Source organism: Drosophila navojoa, chromosome X (genome assembly GCF_054131105.1).
Source record: "Drosophila navojoa isolate 15081-1374.11 chromosome X, UAZ_NAV_1.0, whole genome shotgun sequence".
In the NCBI taxonomy this organism is placed as follows: domain Eukaryota; kingdom Metazoa; phylum Arthropoda; class Insecta; order Diptera; family Drosophilidae; genus Drosophila; species Drosophila navojoa.
The window spans coordinates 19,146,247-19,160,111 of NC_142895.1; the positions used below are offsets into that span (position 1 = coordinate 19,146,247).

The 13,865-nt window shown below is 41.3% G+C and overlaps 1 protein-coding gene and 2 non-coding genes across 3 annotated transcripts; 2 read left to right on the forward strand and 1 right to left on the reverse strand.

Annotated features, from left to right (window-relative positions):
- Positions 1–4,129: 4,129 nt before the first annotated feature.
- On the reverse strand, positions 4,130–4,201 carry TRNAT-CGU (transfer RNA threonine (anticodon CGU)). The gene has a single exon. It is a non-coding gene; the product is annotated as a tRNA-Thr (tRNA).
- Positions 4,202–4,460: 259 nt separating this feature from the next.
- Positions 4,461–4,532, forward strand: TRNAP-CGG (transfer RNA proline (anticodon CGG)). The gene has a single exon. It is a non-coding gene; the product is annotated as a tRNA-Pro (tRNA).
- Positions 4,533–4,851: 319 nt separating this feature from the next.
- On the forward strand, positions 4,852–13,095 carry Bx (LIM domain-containing protein Beadex). The gene is made up of 4 exons (XM_018109993.3): positions 4,852–5,200; positions 5,308–5,759; positions 5,852–5,977; positions 10,480–13,095. Exons 1-4 carry the CDS (start codon positions 4,982–4,984, stop codon positions 10,880–10,882), a joined length of 1,200 nt encoding a protein of 399 aa, XP_017965482.1. The 5' UTR covers positions 4,852–4,981; the 3' UTR covers positions 10,883–13,095.
- Positions 13,096–13,865: the final 770 nt, after the last annotated feature.

The following is a 13,865-nucleotide window of genomic DNA, read 5'->3' on the forward strand; positions in this document are numbered from 1 at the left end:
TTAATACAAAGTATGTGCTCATTTATGATCTTCCGAATTTTACTCTTTAGCATTTCGTTTCGCTCTAAAAAGTAGGCAATTAAAAGGGAAATTCTCTCTTAATTGACTCTGGTATGCATTTTGAAGATTTACCGAGGAATGTCTTAGGGAATTTTCTCCCGTTCTCCAATTTCTTTTCTTTCCTTTGCTCGATATAAATGAACTGTTTATGCAAGTTAAGTTTTATATGTTTAAACTAAGTATGACAATTAGTTTATTGCCGTAATTTAATTGATGATTTTTCTGCAGTTAGCTTATCTATGTGAAGCGTTTGTTTATTCCCTATTTTATTGTAATTATTTTTTATCAGTCACTTGGTTATTTTTCCATAATTTCCCCATCAATTTTCTCGGCTCGCTCGTTGCGTGCACAAATTAAATTTATGTGATTTTTGTGCGCCAATGTAAATTTACGCGCAGACAGACAGGTGTGTGTGTGTGTGTGTGTGTGTGGGCGTGTCCTCTGCACGCTCAGCACGTTTATTCGCACTTAATTCGCACTTTTTGACACCTTTGGATGTCCGTCAGTTGCACGAAGTGCGCCAACGAACCAAAAGCCCAAAACCAAATAAACATAATTACGTTCGTCCTTAATATGAAATCTCCACAGCCAGCAGCCACGCCCCCACACACCACGTCCAATAGCTAGGGGTTGCCGCAGGCTGTCAGCAACATAATGTGCAACGGGCAAAGCGAACAGCGCGAAATATTATGCAAAATAAATTAATTACCAATTAAGCGTGCTGCGAGTGGCAGGAGTGGCAGGGGGTGTGTGGGGCGAGTGGGTGGCCGACATTAAGGGCTGAGCTCCACACAGTGCACGGACTGCATCAAAGCAGTTGTGGCTGCCGATTTGCAGCTGTTGCAGGCATATGCCAGTAACATTTCTGTGATTTTTGAAGTGCTCAGTGGGCGAGGGGTGGGGGGATGTCGTGGTGGACGGAACGTTGGGGCTCGCCTCGTTTGCCGTAACGCGTTTCTGTCACATGAGCATCGGTCACTAATTAGTGTCATTAAATCCGCTCCACATGACGACATGCGACAACATTTGCCTGCCATAGCCCCACATCCCCCATCCCCCACCCCAACACACCTTCGCCCAGCCCAGTGCAATGCAGCTGCCATTCCCCGGGCGGCGTGTGATGTGGCGTTGCCTACTTTTTGGGGCGCATGCATAAAACATGTCACAAAATTGCAGCAGCTTTTGGCCTGACTGCTGGCTCGACTGGTCGTCGTTGGCCAAATAAATAAACCATAAACATAACTGACCGCAAAATCAACTTAATTTCTAACGTGTATGTGTGTGTGTGTGTGTGTGTGTGTGTGGAACGTGGAATGAAACTGCGACAGTTTCTTATAACCGACGTAACTTCCGTTAACTTGCGTGCAAACCTGTAATTTAATTCCCCGTCTCCATCTTCCACTTGGCTCACTTGGCAATTGGGGTTAAAAAGGGTTTAAGTTGCGACACAATAACCCCTCCCCCCACCGCGACCCCAACACCGGCCGCGACACTAGCCCCCATACTCTAGCGTCACCACATGCATATGCATAATTATAGAGCCGGAACCAAAAACGAAACGCAATGGCAAATGGCAAAGGGTATAAGGTGTAAGGTGAAGGGTAAAGGGTACAGGGTACAGGGTGGAGGTTGGAGGTTGGAGGGACCCCGCGGCTAGGGGCTGGACGGCATCCGCTTAACAAACTAAACTGTGAAAATGCCGCCGGCCAGAGTTACCCCAAAAACTACGACTCTATGGGTATTACGGCCGTGGAAATTTGAATATTGATTGGCTTTAATGAGCGCCCTGGTCGCGCAATTAGCTCGTCCGGCCGGCCGGCCGTCGGTGTTACCTGCTCCTCCGTGCGCCCGTATCACCTGCTTCAGGTATCGGTTGCGTTTCCGTCTGCCTTACGGCGGGGCTAGGCAACGATTTGGACTGGGTGGATACCAATTTTCTCAACTCGAAAGTAGATAACAAATTACGCCTAACTATGGGGAGAAGTACAGGTGTTATCAAATGCCCCGTTATTGTCGAGTATTTTTAAAGGGCATTGAATAAATGATGATTGGGAACGTAATGGAATTTGGCAACAAACTGATGGAATCGAAACATTGAAATTGTCAGCTAAGGAAAGGAATTAGCAAACGAATGGAATGAAACAGTAAAAAAGCTAATTATAGCAACTAAAACAATGGAAATGGATTCAAGGTGAAACCAAATGAAATTGAAAGTAAAATTAATCAAATGAAATGAAGGAAAATTAAAATTAACGAATCTTAAGTGAAATATAATTGTATATTATAGGGGAACATATTGGAATGAAACATTAACGTATACAAAACTTCTTTTACATTAAATTTTTGCAATTTTGAAAAATGAAATGAAATCAGGGACGGGATAAAAACAAAAGAACATTTATTGAACATTGAATATGAAATCGGAATGAAACAGAAAAGTGCTAAAATAAAGTGGAATCTAATGCAGTGAAACGTAAACAATTAAATTTATGAAATACAATAAAAAGACACAGCTCAGTAACAACAGAAAATGAGTATACGAAATGGAATGAAACGAAATTAAAGTTAAATGGAATGGAATAACAAATGCAATGGAATGGAAAGTGAAACAAAGCAGGCAAATCGCCAGTTAAATCGTTGCCCAAAATCAAATTTTATATGCAAATTGAAAAGAGTTGAAGGCGAAAGGCAGAGGGGAGAGTGAGGGAAAAGAGAGGGAAAGAGAGAGGCGAGCGGTAGGCAGAGAGGAAGGAAGATGAATGTAATGCATAAATTAATTGATCGCCTACGCATTGTACAAAAACTATGAATGCTCAATGAATGCGCTGTCTCCGATAAAGCATGGTGGCACGGCATGTGGCCACGCCCACTCGATCCACATGGCCCCTGCATGCCGCATGCGGCATACAATTGCAATTTTGGTGGCAATGAAATTCGAATATGAAACGTTGAATTTAGCATTCAATTCATTTTGAACTAAACTAAATAACAATGCAGTCCGCGAGCAGGAGCAGGAGCAGGCGGAGGAGGAGGCGGACTGCATGGGTTTTGGCCAAGTTAAAAGCTGACTTGGCTGATTGGTATTTGGTGCGGCTGGCTTTAGGGGGCTGGCGTTAAATTTACATAAATTGATTTGATTGAATTTTTATGAGCGAACGTCCATTGGCCGTCCCCCGTCCCCCGTCCTCCGTCGTCCGTCGTCCGTGGCCCACGGCTGATGAGTTTTTGACACTGGCCGCAGTGCGACGTCTAATTAAAGTCATTGCCAGCAGCTGCACACGCGTGGCACGGAGTAACGTGCCACGGTCTGTGCCCCCAAGGCCGGGTCACAGTTGGTGCTACATGGACAGCGGCAGCGGCAGCGGCAACCATGTTGGCTTAATGCATTTGGCCATGGCCAACGACAATTGAGGCAGGGCGACAGACAATGAATGGTGCCACAACACATGGCAGCCCCATATATGCAGGCCTAGCCACACCCCATACCCAGACCCAACACACACACACACACTCGCACACACACATAGGCTGCGGCATCTCTGCATATTTTTAGGGCTTCTGGCTGGCAAACAGAAATTGGCAACAAACTAAGTATTTAGCGCTTTGATTTTGGCCTGGTTACACACACACACACACGCATACACGCGCATGCATGACCATTCTCCATTTCATTCCATGTCGTTTCGTTGCATTTGGCGCTCTTCTGTTTCCGTTTTGCCAATGCCAATTTGTCATAAATCTCGTTATTTTAAATCGTTGTTGGCATTTTCAGCTTGCATTGATTTGTTGTTGTTGCTGCTGGTGCTGCTGCTGCTGCTGCTGCTGGCCATTGACAGACGCCTTGGCCATGTTTTGTTATCGTTATCGCGCTGCTGCAGTCAGCAATTTGCAGCGTTGCACACACGCAGCAATAAAGCAACAGTGACAGTTGTAAATGTTGCGGCTGCTGGTTGAAATTGTCAGCCGCAAAATGTTTCGCTTAAATATGCAAAATATCGAAAGTAAAACTTGCGCTCATTGAACTGTGACATTACAGCAATGTAAAAAATAAACCGCAACGGTCCAAGCCTGCCTCCTGTGAGAATTGAACTCACGACCCCTGGTTTACGAGACCAGTGCTCTGCCCCTGAGCTAAAGAGGCCATTTGACAGAGCCGCCGTCAATAAGCTGCGTTATTCATGCGTGGAAGAACAGAAGGACCACCGCCCACGCATAACCAATCAGGAGACAGCAGCGCTAAAGCACAACACAGCCAACGGTGATCAAAGCTTGTGTTGTGCTTAAAATAGCACACGCATAGCGAAATTCTTTTGCAGATGACGCAACAGTTTGATCGAAGCGTGGTCGCAGCTTACGATACTCTCCATTCAGTTTGGGTTTGGGTTGGCCACGTTTACAACGGCTCGTTGGTCTAGTGGTATGATTCTCGCTTCGGGTGCGAGAGGTCCCGGGTTCAACTCCCGGACGAGCCCGCTTGAAATTGTGATCGCACAATTATTTTTAAATTGTAAACATTTTTTTCTTAATTTTTTTTGCATTTTACATTTCCCACAAAGGCTTTACAATTTATTTATATACTTGCGAGAAAGTACAAACTTAGAAAAATAACATACAATTTTGGCAAGCCGTTAGCTCAGCGCTTCTGCTAAATTAGCAGAGCATTAACAGGCCCCGCGTAAAAGTATGCTACGAAAAGTTGTGTGAGAACATGTTCTAGACGCCACCGTCTGTTAATGGCATTATTGAACACTGTGGCGACTGTGGGTACGCCTGACAGCTGATAAATGCCGTTACTTTTACTTGACAGCTCCGCATTACACTAGCAACGACGAGGCATTCTTTTCTTGATGACAATTCAAGCACATAAGTGAAAAGCTGATTTAAATATATAGTTACAATTGCATACGCTGGTGTTGGGGTCATGTATACAGTTGATTTTGACTACGAATTCAACAGCGACTACAAATTCATTGACTTCTATGCACCCGATCGGTTCTTAGTGCCCGCTGTGCCGCAGTACTACGGCTACGGGCATTTGACAATGCCACAGACGAACAGCAGCAGCGACACTCGCCGTCAGCAGAGGAAGAGATCACGGTCGCCGTATGAGGCCTATTGGCAGGAGATTAGCAGACCGAATGTACAAACACACACACACACACACATACTCTCGTTCCCTCAGCCCCCCATTCTTCAGTAAGAAATTGGCTAACTCTCGCTCTCTCTCTTTCTCTTTTACTCTTGCAGATGATGACTATGGATATAACCAAAACAGAACCCGGACTAGTCGGGCTATCATCCAATCAGCAGCAGCAGTCGGCACAGCAGCAGCAGCAAACCGCAAACATGAACAACAACGGCCAGAACAGCAACAACAATGGCAGCGGCAACAACAACAACGGCCTGAGCAATGGCAACGCGGTGAACAACGGCAATAACAACAATAATAACAACAACAGCAATAGCAATGTGCAGAGCATTGCGGCCGCCGCTAACAACAACAACAACAACAACAATGGCAGCCAATTGTGCGCCGGCTGTGGCAAGCACATCCAGGACCGTTACCTGCTGCGCGCCCTGGACATGCTGTGGCACGAGGACTGCCTCAAGTGCGGCTGCTGCGATTGCCGTCTCGGCGAGGTCGGCTCCACGCTCTACACCAAGGGCAATCTGATGCTCTGCAAGCGCGACTACTTGAGGTGCGTAACAGTGGCACAGATAAAGAATGAATGTGTGTGAGAGAGAGAGAGGGTGAGATATCTAATCGCTGTTAACTCTCCTCGTTTTGCAGATTGTTCGGGAATACGGGCTACTGCGCCGCCTGCAGCAAAGTCATTCCAGCCTTCGAGATGGTGATGCGTGCACGCACCAATGTCTATCATCTGGAATGCTTTGCGTGCCAGCAATGCAATCATAGGTGAGTGGTCGACTAACAACGATATATATCGCCAGCTGCCGATATTGTTGTTTACGATAGAAGAGTTGACATTCCAGTGGAGAAAATGACTTGTAAATTTATATATTGTTACTTGTAATTGTAATATTGGGATTAAACTTCAATTTATACTTGCACTTTGGCTCGAATTTATATTTATGTAAGCTATACTGTTACGTCTAGTTCATATATATACTGCTACTTTGACTTACACTTCTCTCTCTCCCTCTCTCTCTCTCTCTTACACACACTCACACAACTCCTGTTCCTTAAGCTCATTTGCCATATTACCTACTTATGCATTTTTATGGCCCATTAGCCCATCAACAGCTTCTGTAAACATTGCCGAAAAGAAATCCCTTTTTAATCTTTGGCCAATATACATGGCCAAAATGGCACTTGGAATTTTATTATTATGCAGCTAAAGCATCAGCGGCAACAAATTGACATCATTTACAAGCTTGTTTGGCCCTCATTTTGGGTTCTACTGAATGCCGAGAATGGGGTAATTCGGGCAGGCAGTGTGAGAGTGAGAGAGAGAGAGAGAGAGAGAGAGAGTGAGAGAGCAACCCCTTTGAGTGTCATAGAGTTTCTATGAAAACCGCATAAATTTCATGGGCATATTTGATTCTCGTACCCTTCGGGGTGCCATCAACTAGTCATCGGGCTCGCGTGCAGCTCAACCAGCCAGCCAGCCAGCCAGCCAGCTGCCTTTGCGAATTTATTGCATTTGGCCAATTCGCCAAATGTCACTCTAGAGAGTTTTAAAGTGTGTGCGTGAAGCTCGTGACCGGTCAACAAGTTATTCAGCTCCTTTTTTTTTTTTATTTTGTTTTGTTTTCTTCTTTTCGATTCGCTTTGCATTATTAATGCGACTGCCCATATGCCGTGCCCTGCCCCGATCCCGGCCATCGCCCTTGCTCCTGCCGCTGCCCTGTTTGCCTTCTTCTCCATTTGAGCATATTGTAGAAGCAACGGCATCGCATTAAATATTTAAAATGCCGCCACACGGCATTGCCGAACACAGAAATATTGAAATAAATGTTAAAACATATTGGCTTATTGTAAAAATCCTGGCCCACTCCCTAACCGCCTCCCATACAATGCGGCCCGGCTGTTGCAAATGCAATCGCTGACGCTTTTGTTTCGCATTGTCGAAAATTGGCTTTAAAAATGTAACAGGCGGCATGTGGCCTGTACAGGTTGCCCTTCGAACTGAAGCTGGAAATTAAATAGAATTGAAAGAACTAGTTTCATATTCATATTTGTATTCTTTTATACATGTATTCTACCAACTTTAACAGTTGTCTCTTAAGACAAACATTCAATGTCTGTCTGTTAACACGCGATTGCACTTTAACAGAGAGAGAGAGAGACAGCGAGAGTCTGTACAGCGCTCAGCTAATGAGGAATTTCCTTAAGGGAAATTCTAATAAGAATTCCCGAAATAGTAGCTTGCGCTCTTTAAAATCACAGATCAATTTCGTTGCGCGTGTACATAAATATAAATTTTGTTCGTTCGTTTTTCATTTCCATTTGAAGCTAATCAATTTTTTACGAAAATTAATTCAATTGCCAAAAAAGTCATTGAGGCGTTGTGGCATGGCCAGCGGGCAGCCTGCAATGGCCCTGACTCCTGCCACGCAATCGTGCAGCATTTTTATTGTTGGTCGCACATTTCACATTTAAAATGCGGGACTTCACTTGCCACATCATGAACAGCAGCAGCGGCAGCGGCAGCGGCAGCGACATCAACAAAAAGTCGCTTTGCATTTTTGCTCTTTTTTCCATTCTTCCTGCTCTACGCTGCTGGCTCTCACTCTCTCGCTCTCATTGTGTATTGAGTATATGTGTGTGTGTGTGTGTGTTTTTTTTTTTAACGAAAGTGCATCGAATGTGTTTGTTGTTTTTATTTTTATGTTGTTACTGAAAAGTTTGCATAATTTCCTGTCGCCAGCATCGACGACGTCGTTAGTTGACTGGCAGGCCGGCCACCGGTGCGAGGGAGAAGGCAAGTAACAGTAGCGGTAAACAGAGCGCGAAGTTTGGCAGTGAATCTTTACGCGCGAGCACAAGCCAGAGTAGTAGAAGAGGAGAGATAGAGTGAGTGAGCGAGCGAACGAGCGATGGAGTGTGAGAGGAAGCTGAAGAAATAACAGCGTGCGCCATTTTAACAATTTTTGTATTTCCTGTTGACAATTTGTTGTTGGTCTTCACTTGCCCGGATGTGCGAGTCCTCCACACACACACACGCACACACATGTCTGATGTGTGGTGTGCATGTCACAGGTGCGTTCAATGCCATAGCCAAAAGTTGTCGTTGCTCTTCTTTTTTCATACTTTGTTGACTCGAGCATTTTTTGTTGTTTTGGTAGATAAACAAAGCGTTTTTCATGTAGACGACGCCATGCCACACCCACACAGCCCACATATGTGTGCTTGTTTGTACATAGCCAGTGCCAGTGCCAGTCCGTCAATCGATTTGCTGCAACGCCAGCAGCCAACAAGAAAATGAAACCAACAAAAAATAAGAAGAGCCAAAAAATAGCAAAAAAAAAAAAAACATTGACGTAAATCAAAAGCCGAATTTCATATCCGCTGTAAGTCTGCTGTAAGCTGTAAGCCCATGTCCCTGCCCCTACCCATGACCCTACTCTCTCTACCGCTGCCTAGCCTGCTACTGTTACTCCTCCAGCCAGATGGGGTATACGTACTTGTCAAACATCAAAATGTTGCACTAGCTAGCAAGCGGCATGTGCACAAAGCCAACAAGCTGGCAGCTGAAAGACTTAATACAGTTAATATCAAGAGAAGGGGAAATAGAAATATGAGATTAGAATATCGATAAATAAATAAATTGGCTGATGTATTAAAAAATTGAATGGAATAAGCACATATGTAAAGGATCAGATGATAGATAAATATATGGACAAAAAAAACAAATAAATAATCAGATAGGCAAATGTATTGCTAGAAAGATTTAGCAACTAGGCGATTGATCGATAAATAGATGTACGATGAGCTATATAGACAGATACACAGATAAATAAATAGATTAGTGGCTAGGGCTAGGCTCAGGCAAACAAATAGATACTGCTATGCTATAGTATGTGTAAATATCTGTAGATTCCTGATATTATATAAATTTCCTTAAAAAAACGATCAATATAACAGAGGTACAATTATAACAGAGGTACAATTAAGTACCACAGTCGTATAACAGTGGTATAACAGAGAGATATTTAAGCTCTGATCCCCATAATAGAGATAGCCATGATAGATGGAACAATAACTAATAACAATATATAGAGATAGTATAGTACATATCAATTATAATACATAATTTATCAGCTTATTCCTATGTAAGAGCATTTAGATTGCTTCATATGATTGGAGTCTTTGGGCCGTGGCTTGTTTGCTTTGAAATGTGAGCTGTGTATTTCGTGTGTTGCTTTCTTTTTTTTCACATATATATTCTGTTGGAGTTTTCCGAATGTTGGGCAACTGTTGCGTAGACACCCCTTCAGTACCCAGCACCCCGCACCCCGCACCCCGCACCTGCCCCGTTGTCAGCCTGTACAGGTGCTAACATAAATATTTTGACAAAGGGCTTCATGCACACACACACACACACACACACACACAGAGACACGCCTTGGGACAGGGCATTGGACTTCATTTGCAGTTGGCCGTACGCCCACACTGGACTGCAGTGAAGCGGAACTTGTTCTGCTGCCACGTTACGTTTCACCTGTTACCCCCGTTGTGCTGTATCTTGTAGCAATTGCAGATCTGTGGCCCGTTTCCTGCTGCTGTGCCTCTGACATTTTCAAATGCTTATCTCTGACTTCCTTGCGAACGATGTCATCAAGCCGTGTTGTCTCGCTCCCATTCATTTGATACTGTTGTTGGTCCTGCTGCTGCCGCTGTGCTGGCTCCTGCTGCATGTCTTCGTCTCTGCTTTTGTTTCAGCCAACCCAGCTCCTGGCCATTCACTCCGACTGCCCTCGCAGCCGGCAGCTTAACAGTTGCCTGCCAATTGACATCTTTGTGCCGTTTGTCTGCCTCTCAGGCCGTCGCTTGCAGGCTTAAGCAAGTGGAAAAATCGTTTCCACTTAGCAGGTTCCTGTTCCTCCAACAGATTCAACTCTGGCATAAAGAATAGCCTGTTTATATATTATATATATAGATGTATAGGCATATATATACATGTATTTAACAGTTAAAGGAATTCATCACTTGGATAGATCTATAAGCTCGCTTGAATCCCCATAATTTCTTTATGCTTTCTTTTTAGAGTTCGCTTTAAATTGAAATGAACTGGAATTTTGAACTGAATCTGCCTTTACTGGTTCATGTTTATAATTAAGCATGAACCAGTACAGACAGATTCAGTTTTAGAATTCCAATTAGAATTCTCACTTAAATCATAATCTAATCCCTCTCTCTCTCTCTCTCTCTCTCTTTTGCCCTCTCTTATCCAGATTCTGTGTTGGGGATCGCTTCTACCTATGCGAGAATAAAATACTCTGCGAATACGACTATGAGGAGCGTCTGGTGTTCGCCTCGATGGCCAATCATCCGATGCTGAAGCGTCATGTCTCGTCCCTGGGTCAGGGCTCGCCGACTGGAGCAGCGGGCGGCGCTGGTAATGCGGGCGGACTGCTGGGCGGCGGACCGGGCGGTGTGACGGGCGGCGCCAATGTCAATGGCGGCGGTGTCGGTGGCGGCATGGTCAATGGACCGCGCACACCAGGTGATCACAACAACAACAATGGACCCCAAACGCCAACTGGCGGCGGCGTCGGCGTCGGCTCGCCGTTTGCGGCCGCTGCCGCTGCAGCTGCCGCCGCGCACATGAAGAACCAGCTGGGGGCGTCCAGCTAAAATAAAGCCCTGGGCATGAGCGGCAGCGGCAGCGGCAGCAGCGGCATCGGCGGCTCCGGTCAACAGTTTTATGGAGCCGCCGGCTTTGGGCTGCATCAGCAGCAACAGCAGCAACAGCAGCAACAGCAGCAGCAGCAGCTCATGGGCATGGGCATGGGCATGGGCGTAGGCGTAGGCGTGGGCGTGGGCATGGGCGGCGGCAGCGGCAGTGGCGGAGGCGTCGGCAGCATGGGCAGCAGCTGCAGGCGCTACCAAAGAAAGTTCTACAATCGCAACTGAACGGCGCCGGTCGAGCGCAATGGCTCGACTTATCGATTGATATATCGATAATTATCAATATGTTATAACTACGTAGAAACCATAAAATGTTCGTTTTGCTTTGACTGAGTTAAAGTTTTGTAGCTTTAGTTATTAAACTATGCTTTTATATTATTATTTTATTTCAATATTTTTTTTCTTTTTTTTAATTTTTATTGATCTATCGGTTCCTTTAAGCTCTGTAAATACTTTGCGTGCAATTTATGCAAGAAAAAAAGAAAGCAAAACATAAAAACAACAAAAATATAACTTAAATAATAAATAAAAAATTAATGTATTAGAACACAATATGAATATATGAAGAAAACGAGAAAAACTGTTAAATTTTATAAAACAAAAAAGAAAAAGAACAATAATTTTTTTTTTTTTTTTTTTTTTTTTTTTTTTTAATTTTTAAGCTCAATCGCCGCTTTCTAAAAATATGCATATGTGTATATGTGAGTATGTACTTGTGCATAAATTCAAAGCGTGCGGTGCCAAAATAATTCAAAGCAGTGCCAAAAAAAAAATTATTAAAAAATATTTAAAATATAATTAATTATTAGCGGCAAATTAATTATTTTGTAACTTTTGTTACTTTCTTATTTGTAAATGAACAAGAGAAATTATGACAAAATTGCCGAAAAATACTTCTCTATGACAGAGCACATGTTGTTTGGGGAATACCCCTACTGATTGTATAAAAATACGAAAATATGATTTGCTTTGATCTCTTTAAGCCCAAGATTGTCTAATATTTTGATTGATATCAAATAAGATGATCCAAGGCATAAGATTTGATTAGTTAAGAACAAAATTGAATTTTATATACAAATTATATATTTGTCATGGAGAAGTGGGCGGTAATATTGTTTATATTCTTCACTTTTAATAAGTTGAGCATCCCCACCGACAAATTCTAATATTTTTTATTTATATATTGTATTTATATGCAATGATTTTTTTTTTTTCTTTTTTTGTATTCAATTTCGATGTGCCGCTGGTTGTAAAAATAATATATATATCTACATATATCTATATATAAATTTGGCATTTTGTGTAATGTGTAAATATTAAAAGAATTTCTATTTTCTATATGTGTAAAACATAAACGAAAACAAGAAAGAAAAGAAAAAGAAAAACAAAATACAATATACTAATTTAATAAGGATAATTTTGCGCGTTCATTTTAAAGTCTGTTAAAGCAACATTGTTGATTATTATTTAAGTTTAGTTAGTGCGAGGCTAAAACGAGTTTTTTTTTTTTACCAATTGTAAAGATGTGCTTAGAGTGAAGGAGTAGCAGAGAGAGAGAGAGAGAGAGAAGCCTTGAGATAAGCATACACTAAACAAAACATAAAATAAAGAGGAAGAGCTGAGAATAGAAATGTATAAAATAGAACAGCAAAACGAAGCAAAAGCAAAAAAAAAAAAACTAGTTACAATATAAATGTATTTATTAATATGCTATAAAGAATTTTTTTTATTACTATTATTATTATCATTATTATTATGACTATGATTATTATTACATTATTCAATATACATATTTAAATGTCAGCAACTCATGCGATTCCATTTAATCTATAATTAAAGGCTAAGCGTTAACTTTACAAAACAAATAAAAAAATTAAAAAGAAAGAAACGAAAAAAAAATAAATAAATAAACGATATAAACTAGAAAAAATAATCACGTGTATGTAAAACGTATAAAACATATATATATATATATATGAATAAATATAAATAGAATATATATATTTATGAATTATAATGAGTGGAAAATTGTAAGTCTTAAGCAACATGCAAAAGCAGTGAAAAGAAAAACCAAAGTGTGTATAAGAAAATTAAAACTGAACTAAATAAAAAAAAATAAATACAAAAAAAATTAAAACAAGCTATTCAATATATATAAATATATATGTACATGCATATGTATACTTATAAACTGTACTACCTACACACACACGCACACACCCACACACACCAACACATATATGTTTAATAAATGTAAAATGCATAAGTGAGAAGTTTTTTTTTTTTTTTTTGGTGTCAACAATTGCGCAACGTCAAGAATCAAAAATATTTAAACTTTAACTCTAAGCTAAACATTAAATGATATAACGCACGATATAGAAACTTTGTGCGTTTGGAATCTAGCGAAAAAGAAAAACGCAAATCAACAAAGATAAATCAAAAATGGGAAAACACAAAAAAAAAAAAAAAAATATGAATATTAAAAAAAAAAAACCAAATAAAAATAAATGTAATTAACAAAATTAAAAAATATATATATACAGATGTCTTTTATTGCCGAAGGTTAAGCTTGAGATTTTTAAAGGGAATTACTAGGGATGGCGAGCAGGAATATCTGTACTCCTAATACCTAATACTCCTATTGAATTTGTTATTGATGGTAATCTCCATTCGCCAATCATCTATATATAGTTTAGTGTCTGCTCATGGAAATAAATAAATGTTCTATATATTTGATATTTATTTTTTCATATATCTTTATATTCGTGATCTGATTGGATTTCTGCAATGTCGCTCTATAGATGCGTGGTGAAAGAAATTGATTAGGAATAAAAACTGACGACTAGTATAATATTTAGTCGAGTTACTAAACTTTATGCTGAACTGGTCCTCAAACAGCGGGGCCTTTACTCATTTTGTGTTGGAAAAA

Excerpts from the sequence above, each read along its gene's own strand:
- Bx (XM_018109993.3), top strand. The coding sequence starts at position 4,982 with ATGTATACAGTTGATTTTGACTACGAATTCAACAGCGACTACAAATTC. Across the intron at positions 5,201-5,307 it reads AGGAGATTAGCAGACCGAAT|ATGATGACTATGGATATAAC; the intron begins GTACAAACACAC and ends TTACTCTTGCAG. Across the intron at positions 5,760-5,851 it reads TGCAAGCGCGACTACTTGAG|ATTGTTCGGGAATACGGGCT; the intron begins GTGCGTAACAGT and ends CTCGTTTTGCAG.